Source organism: Haplochromis burtoni, unplaced genomic scaffold (assembly GCF_018398535.1).
Source record: "Haplochromis burtoni strain Fernald_Lab_line unplaced genomic scaffold, NCSU_Asbu1 Contig_729, whole genome shotgun sequence".
Taxonomy (NCBI): Eukaryota; Metazoa; Chordata; class Actinopteri; order Cichliformes; family Cichlidae; genus Haplochromis; species Haplochromis burtoni.
Genome location: NW_024583090.1, coordinates 124,473 through 133,227, shown reverse-complemented (window position 1 = coordinate 133,227; position 8,755 = coordinate 124,473). Strand labels below are relative to the sequence as shown.

Here is an 8,755-nt window from a genome sequence, read left to right as displayed (position 1 = left end):
AGGATCATGCATTTCTCCAAGAAACAATTCAAGTCTTTATATTGTTTAAAAAGAAATATTAAAAGTATGTCCGTGTTTGTAATAACGACTGATCTGATATAATGCATGATCAAACTGCTTTTTGAATATCTCACACAACACAGAACAGGACTTAGTTTGGAGAGAGCTGGTAATGGTTTGAATTCTATCCACACACTGTGTCATGTGGGGAACATCCCACTGTGTCTGGTGACATTATTCCTGCAGCAGATGAAAACTGGAATTCAAATAATGAACGTCGTTTTCTCCCCGTCTCCGACTGCAGGTATGTCAGTAGATTTATAGCATTTGATTGCTGAGCACCAAAACTATTGAATCACTTGTAACCACATAGAAACTTGATACCTAAGCATCCTTGAATGATCCATTACCCGTGTGCTGTTGGCCCTGATTCCACATTAGTCCTTTATTTATCCAGGTAAAGAATCTCATTTTCAAGAGAGACCTGGCACATGTGGACTGTGTGAGGTCTGAAGTCTTTTAAAAACAGAAACAGATCACGTGCTGAAAAGCATCAGACAGCCAAAGCTTATCACTGGGAAACCTTCACCATCAAACGAAATGAATGCGAGATCAAACGAGCTGTTCTCAGCTAGTCGAGTTAAAGTTGATAGTTTTGATTATAACGCTGCCTCGCTGCAGTCTTGACTCTTTTCTGCCAAATACTTTTGGGAAAAAATCTTTTTTCTTGTGACAAACTGCTCAGAGAAAAGGTTGATGACCATGGTCATGCACTCAGTACAAAGTGAGGAAAGTCGTATGATTCAAAATATTTGAGTTTAAATTTCACAAACCATTTGATATTCAAACAGTGGTTCAGGTGAGACTTTGTATGTTTTCATTCAGCTGTATTAATGACTGCAGGCAAAAATACACTTTTATTTGAAAATGTATTTGTTTATTGGAATTCTTATTAATTTTAACAGTTTTCAGTGTTGACACTTGGGGGAGTGAAACTAGCAAGAAAGTAGCTCTGAGCGCGGTTATTTGTCTTCTTTTAGTGTTATTTTAACACATTTTTGTGAGTTAAATAACAAACTGACATTGTGTTAAATATTTAACTATTCTGAACATGTCCGTTTACATCTGGCTCTATAAACCCTGAAAAAGTGTTGAAACCAACTCTGTGAGAGTTAATTCAACACTGAAACAAAAATGCATTAAAGCTCTTGTGTAACATGGGCAGAGTGACAGGCTCCGGTCTAAGAAAACACGGGAGAAGTCATCCACTGGTCAGAGTCTGTTTGGTTGTGATTCAAGCCTCCCGTGCCCAGTAATGGATATCATGTTTAATCCACACAAAGCAGAAAACATGTGATCAAAGTTCTTCTTGTGTCACTGTGGGGTCACATATACAGTTGGCAGAAGATCAAACCTCTAGACCTAAACTGGAGTCCACTCAAACTAAACTACTTACTGACATGTATAAAAAACTCCAAGATTAGCAGAGTCCCTGCTGTTCATCCACTCATGAACATCTGTCATGTGTTGACCTGCAGCTGGACTAAGCTCTGCCCACTAACGCGATGTTTCCCTGTTTAACAATGACCGTCAGCAGCACCAGCCTGTAAGAGCAGACAAGGAGCGTCTGTGAAAGGTTTCACTAAGCCTGTGTTTAGTAGCATTAGCAGCACAAATGAAATCCTGTCTGCAATAATTTAATTATGACACGGCTTTCTGGATGAAATCCAGGGAGTTGTTGGTGTATGTGATTCTGAACTGCCAGTGTAATGTAACACAAATGGACACGTGATGGATGCGTCTGTGTCTGACTTCTAATGTTCATGCAGGTGTTTACAGGTGTCCAGCAGCTATCACACTGGATGAGAGGAGCCTTCGGTCACAACACTTCCACACACTGGTATGATTCACACACAGAACGAGCAGCACTCCTACGTGAAGATCCACAGCCTACACAATAGGAGGACAAAGGAGGGGGGAACAACTAAGCTGTAGTGCCTCTTCACCTCACTGTACAATACCTTGTGCAATACTTTTTGTAAATAGTCAACAGTGCAATAGACTCAATACTTGAAATGTGCAATTCACTTGTATTTTTATTTTTTATTCCTATTTATTCTATTTATCCCCTTTGTATATTTTATTTATATTTGTCTCTGTATATATATATGTGTGTGTGTGTGTGTGTGTGTGTGTGTGTGTGTGTGTGTGTGTGTGTGTGTGTGTATATAACAATTCTGTAACTGTAACTTCGGTCGGTGCTGTGCTTTTTTTGGAAGTCGAATTTCCCAGAGGAACCCACCCGAGGGATTAATAAAGTTCTATCTTATCTTATACCCAATGAAAGGCAGTTTAAATTACGCGTGTTTTTACTGTTTGCTATTGTCCCGTTTGGACGCTCAGTTTCCTCCTACAGGAGACAATAAAGTAGCCTTAGCTTAGCACAAACAGCTGCATCTTACTGCTGTTTGTCTGCTCAGAGAAAGCTGGTAAACACAGTAACTGATGTCAAATGTCAGGGTAAGTCAGATTTACCTGGCATGAGTTTAGCAGAGGGAAAGATCTTTTCTTGTATTTGTCTGCTTTCAGCAAGCAGTTCCTCAGCTGTCATGGGGAGCTGCAGCCTATCACGGATCATCTGGGCAGCATCCAGAGCCTTCTTCCCCATCACTGACGTCTTCACGTCCCATGTGTACTGCTTTCCAAACCGGTCACATATTTCCTGGAAGGACACGGTGTAAAGTCGCTCGGTGTCTACAATGAGGAAATAAACAGCTTTTACTTAAATGTCACTGAACATTGTGTTCACCACAAACCTACAGGTACACAAACAAACGAGCACATCTGACCTGATGACATTATCAGTGTTTAACATTCATTAAAACCCATTTAAAACAGGCCAAACGCCGGTATCAGCTTAGGCAGGTGAATCATTTGCCAGGTATAAGTAACGTAGTTACAGAGTCTGCGTTTAGTGGTAACACAAGTTTACTTACACTCGTGTAAAGACTGGTTTGTTTTATGGTAAACAAGTTGATAGCACAGACTGGTGGTTTAGATTTGTGCCGAATTCAACATCACATATATAAAAACTTTACACGACACATCAGTAATGTTTTTCCACGGGCTGCGGTGGACTTCACCAGACTCGAACACGACTCGAGTGAATGAATGGATTTCAGCACTTAAAACACAACATCACCAGAAGAAGATAAAAATGCGTTTCAGGACCTAATAACAATCCATCCATGTCAAAAATGACACGGTCCACAGGTTTGTAGCTGCCGTGGGACACGGACATGTTTCACTTGTGACTGTAGTTCCGCGTGGCCGGAGCAGGACAACCAAAACTCAGCCAGATGTTCGCGTCACGAAACAAATAGCGGCCAAACGCGCGTTTCCACCAACGTCCCCTCACAGACAGCTGCCACACGGCTCCTTATTGTAAACATCTGGTTATAAATAACAAGCCTTTCTGCATTGCTCTCTAAATAAAATATTCGGTCTTCTCATGAATACTTTTTAGATGACCCAGAGCAATGGCTTGTGGGAAATGAAGTCCACACGAACCTTTTACAGCAGGGATGTAAAATTGATGCCAAATTGGGACACTATGTTAAAAGTGAGGGACTTTTAACTAATATTGACTATATATGAGATTTACAGCTTTTCCCACTGATATAAACCTGCCACGACTCATACAAAAGTAATAGATAATAACCAGCGACAGAAATCTTTCTGTTTTTCACTTTTCATCAGTTTGTTATTTTCAGTTTGAGCTCAAACAGCATGGTAACAGACTCCTGTTGGGATTGCACTTCCTTTTATTCTTCTCCCAGACTGAAAGGCGAGTTTCACTCATCCAGCCCTCTTAGAATGAAAGTACGTGGTCAACCCGATGTCCTGACACAGTGTGTAATAGACACGCTGGTCCACAGTGTCCGTTTCACGCTTTGCCTCTTGAAAACATGAAATGTAGAAGTTGCAGTTTGTTGCAGTAATCTGACCCTGGAGTGTACTAATATGTTTTTTGCTCAATACCGACTTCGTGGCTTTAAATATATTATTTCCTCCTGCTCGCAGCGCCACTTCTGCACGCGTGTCTATTTCACACTTCACGGTGGACCGGTGTCACATTTTGCTGTGATACTGGGTTGACGTGGTCCACCAGGTAAAAAGAGTTTGACATCACTGTGTTCCTGTTCCCTCAGAAGTCACGTGTCTGAACTCAGACCTGACATCACTTCTGAGTGAAGCGTGCTCCAATCATAAGGAATGAAAGGAAAACGGGTTTTATTTTGCTTCCTTGCGAGGTAGAGTCATTCATGCATCACTAGCAATACCGAGCAATTCAGCACAGTACTTGTTTTTTGTGCTTAAAACCTCGGCTGCAGACCAATCATAGAAAGAGCCTGATCCATGCATAGTTTATTTAGCGTGTCAGGAAGACACCACAGAGGCACAACAGATTAAACGTTGTACAGTTACTGTTTACTTCCTGCCTTCTTGGATTGCTAACTTGGAGTTTTTGAGGCTGCCCCAACTTTCCGAGTTGGAAATCAGACAATCCCGTTTAAAATGCCGACTTTCAGCTTAATCTGGAACGCTTTCCTCACTGATCTGACTGAATGCAACAGATTTCCCCACTGATTGTGAGGCTCATGCTCAGTTTTTTTTGTGTAATGTATAAAAAATAACAACTATGACTAAGAAAACAACAGAAATAATAAGATTTTATTACTGCCTGTGTTGGAGGCTCCTTCTGAATCAGAGGTTTGACAGACTCTCCTACCTGAGTTAACTCACTGAGCCACCTCGTCCCCAGACTCGGCTACATCTACAAAGGGCGTGTCAGTGGGATTCAGGAAATGCTCAGTACTGCTCAGTATTCCTTCCAGCCTCCAACTACATCCCCAGTCGAGATCATATGGAGTCATATGCACAATGTAAGTACAAGCCGTCATTGTCCATATCAGTATGTAAACAATGTGGGAAGAAAACTGCTTCCCCTTTCCAAGTTCCTTGCCTGGTTTTCCAGAACCTTTAAGGTCCTTGCTTTATGGTAACAAAGAACTCCTCTTAAGCTCCAGGTTTCTGCTTCAGCTCCTGCCACATCTGCGCTCAAATTTACGCGACAGTACATCTCGGCTAGTTCTTCAATCATTCACCTGTGGCCCAAAGTTGCCATTGGGCCAAGTGTGCTTTGGAGCCCCTGATGCTCAAGCACAGTGCTTGTTATGTACTCTGTCTAGTACAGAAATCCAGCTGAACAGCACTCAGGTGCAGACTGAGAAGGCCATTACGTGTTTCCCCAGGTTTCACTGTCACTGCTAGCATAACTGTTTAAGTTCCCCCACATGGAGTGGGACCTCCCACCAAGTCCTTAAAAAGCCTTGCTGCCACTTTAGGCAGCAAGGCTTCTTTAGACATGACTCCTCAGAAGATATTCAATTCAATTCAACGTTAGAGGTTCACAACAGTAGTTGAACATCAATAGCTGAAAATACTCGCCCAATGGTCACGTGACCAGCAGCTTCTTTCACAGAGTCGTGCTCTCTGTCATAGGTAAAGGTGTAAAAGTCACTAAAGGTCCATTGCAGGGATTAACTTAAATACCCTGACTTACACCTGATATGATGCTCTTTAACATCATGAATAACAACTGTTTCTATTAAGTAAGAATTCAGCCTTACATGTCAGCGTTTCACAAAGAAGGACTGCTGCAAATTACTGACAAAAGGCTGTTCGCTGCAGTGTTACCAGCACTGCCACATCGTTCGCAATAATTGGAAGCTCTGCATTAACAGAGTTTGTCTTGTTAGTGTGAAAGAGACGGCAGGGAAATGAGATAACTCTGTAACCTGGGTGATCTAATGAGCCTGTGGATTTCAGGTCTAATTGGGGGATGGTGAGAGTGAAATGAGAATCGGGGTCTTGTTGCGTGTGCTTTGTGCCAAACTGCACAGTTAGGGCAATCGGTCAAAACGACCCAGCGCTAGGAATGTCGTGTAGGAGCGCGACCCGTGTGTTCATTTGGAGGAGCGCTAAAGAAAAGTACAATTTCATGATATAACTTTTTTTTTCAAATGTAAATATAACGACACCAGCAAAACAAAGAAGTTGAGTATTTTTATTTTCTTGCAGCAAGAGCGTGAGCAGAGGAAACAGCACAGAAAAACAGGATAAGCCTGATGATGCTTCCAATCCCACAAATCAATCCAACAACACAAAGATGACAGTCTGAGAGAAGTAGCGGAAGATTGCTATGAAGCTAGCCTGGAGCGACACTTTGCTGTCTGACTGAAACACCGTGTCTGTAGATATAAATAGTGGAGTGGTAAAATCACAGCCAGAAACACAGTTACTTAGTTTTCTCATCTCTCTCTGGAGTGAGACTGCTGCAGAGACTCTGCTACAATTAGACTGAGAGATGCTTGTATCCACTGTTTTATGATTAAAGAGAAAACCGTCGTTCTGGCTTTAATTATAACTTCCACATAAACACTCAGGACTGCCCAGCTGTTATATGATGGCTGATACACTGTTTACTTGATTCAATTAAAATGGGTCGCGATTGACCTCTACGACCATAAAGCACCATTTCTGTTGTTCTCACACTATCATATACACTAAATATCCTGTGCATGTGCATGATGCAATAACAGGGCAGCCCCGTCCTCTAAAAACTGTTTCATATTCAGCTACATATACAAATACAAGTACATTATCATGCTGTAATTCTCTCATTATAGTTTGGAAGTATCTTCCATCCAAGGAAATACCTCTTAGATTTTTTTTAACAGAATTCCACATTTGAAGAGACATAAAGTGATTCAATACTCTACTTTAAACTTTTGTGTTTTTCTCTCTTTATGTTGTTTTTTTTTTTAATTTGAGTTTAAATTTCAAAGGTTGTACCTTTTGAGACGTGTTGGTTGCACTTCCACTTGGTGGTTAGTTAGTGTTTCCATGCAAACGATGGGTGACAGCAGCAATCACAAGGCCAACAACTGCCCAGAGATGCCAAACCAGTCTTTTGTTTTGTGTGTGTCACGGTTCTGGGTCAGTTTCGACCCAGTATTTGGAGTTTTGATTGATTACTTTATTTTTGAATGTTTGTTGTGGTTTTGGGCGCTATGAGTATTATTGCTATGAGTATTATTATTAGAATTCTATGTTTCTGTTTATTCATGTTTAAGGATTTGTTCTCGGTTGTATCTCACGTTTAGTGTAGTTCAGGTTCCATGTGTCATTCTGTCTGTCTCTCAGTGTCAGGTCTGCGTCTTGGTGTAGTGTTCTCGTTTCCTGTTTTATTGTGAAGGTCTGCGTCTCATGTGAGTGTGTTCAGTTTTACCTCTGTCTCGTCTTGTTGATTATTCCCAGCTGTGTGTAATTCCCCTGTGTTTCTCTGTGTGTATTTAAGTCGTGTCCTCTGTCATTGTAGTTGCTGGTCCGTCTGTGTTTCCACCCTGCTTCATCTGTGTGTTTCCCTGCAGTCAACCATCATCTGTTTCCGCCCGCTCTCAGTCATGTCCAGGTTCGTGTTCTGTAGTTAGTTTGTTCCCAGTTTAGTTTAGTCTTTGCTCCGTTCGCCGTTTGGCCATTTCCTTTTTGTGTTTGATAAACCACCCTCACACCTGTACAAGTGCCTGCGTTTGGATCCTCCTTTATTTTCCACACGGCTCATCTTACTCGCCGTGACAGTGTGACTGAGGCCTAAGAGCATTTAGGTTCTGTGACAAAAGAAACTGTAATCAATTCCAGTTACTGAGGAAAGATACTTTCTGTCATGAAATTACAAAGTCCAGAAAAGAACAAAAACAAATCTAACGTACAGTAAAGCCATTCCACAGTTCAAATAGTTCCCACCGTCTTTTCTAGATGCCCCAAAACACCACAGTGGACCCCAGCACTGGCAGTGTCACCCTGGATTCACTGTGTGCGACCATGTAAAAATGGGACATTTAACCAGTGATGGGAATAACGGCGTTTCAAGTAACGGCGTAAAAGGCGTTACTTTTTTCAGTAACGAGTAATCTAACTAATTACTATTCCTATCGTTACAACGCCGTTACAGTTACTAACAAGGAAATGGTCCGCAACTATTTTTCAACAAACAGACGGTTGAAGCTGTGTTCAGTTTACCGAATCTTATATCAGCTGCAGGAAGTAGCTGTAAGTAATCTGGACGCTGCAGCTTTAAGCAGCTGCACGCTCCCGCGGACGGTGATCACGATCACTGTCTAGCACAACACCTGGAGCTCAGGGGCAAAACAATCGCACGAGTGCTGCTGTTTGACTGAGGAAGAATAAAGTAGTCGTGGTAAGACAATCACATGACCACTTTAAGACAAAGCAACAAGGTGACATATACCAGTTTATAAACTGTGCTGATGGGCCAGTAAAACCAGAGTCAGGATAAACAAGATATACGCCTGTTTTTCCTCAATAGCTTCGTCACGTTTACTGTCTAAGGACAGCAGCGAGACCTCTCTGCTTATGAGCAAACAACAAACAAAAAACAGCCCTTTAATGTTGGCAGCCATTCCCCAACTCACTGTGAATGGGACTCATGGACATTCATCAGCGGCTGTTGATCAATGGTCATGACAGTTTGCATAATTATGATGAAGGTGACCTCCCAGCCCATTGTTCCTCAGTGGGCTGGTTTCAGTCATTATACAAATGTCCTGTTTATAAGATTGAAACCAGCAGTCGGCTGAGACTGAAGACGTCACCTGATGATGACGAAACG

The 8,755-nt window shown here is 41.8% G+C and overlaps 1 protein-coding gene across 1 annotated transcript in view; it reads right to left on the bottom strand.

Annotated features, from left to right (window-relative positions):
• LOC102289602 (pseudouridine 5'-phosphatase) overlaps positions 1 to 3,354 on the bottom strand; it is a 33,117-nt gene extending 29,763 nt beyond the window's left edge. Inside the window, exons 1-2 of the mRNA XM_042215461.1 lie at positions 3,232 to 3,354; positions 2,536 to 2,754 (exon numbers count right to left, since the gene is read on the bottom strand). Coding sequence (XP_042071395.1) covers positions 2,536 to 2,754; positions 3,232 to 3,301 — 289 coding nt within the window. The 5' untranslated portion in view covers positions 3,302 to 3,354. The remainder of the gene's footprint in view (positions 1 to 2,535; positions 2,755 to 3,231) is intronic.
• Between the last annotated feature and the right edge of the window lie 5,401 nt (positions 3,355 to 8,755).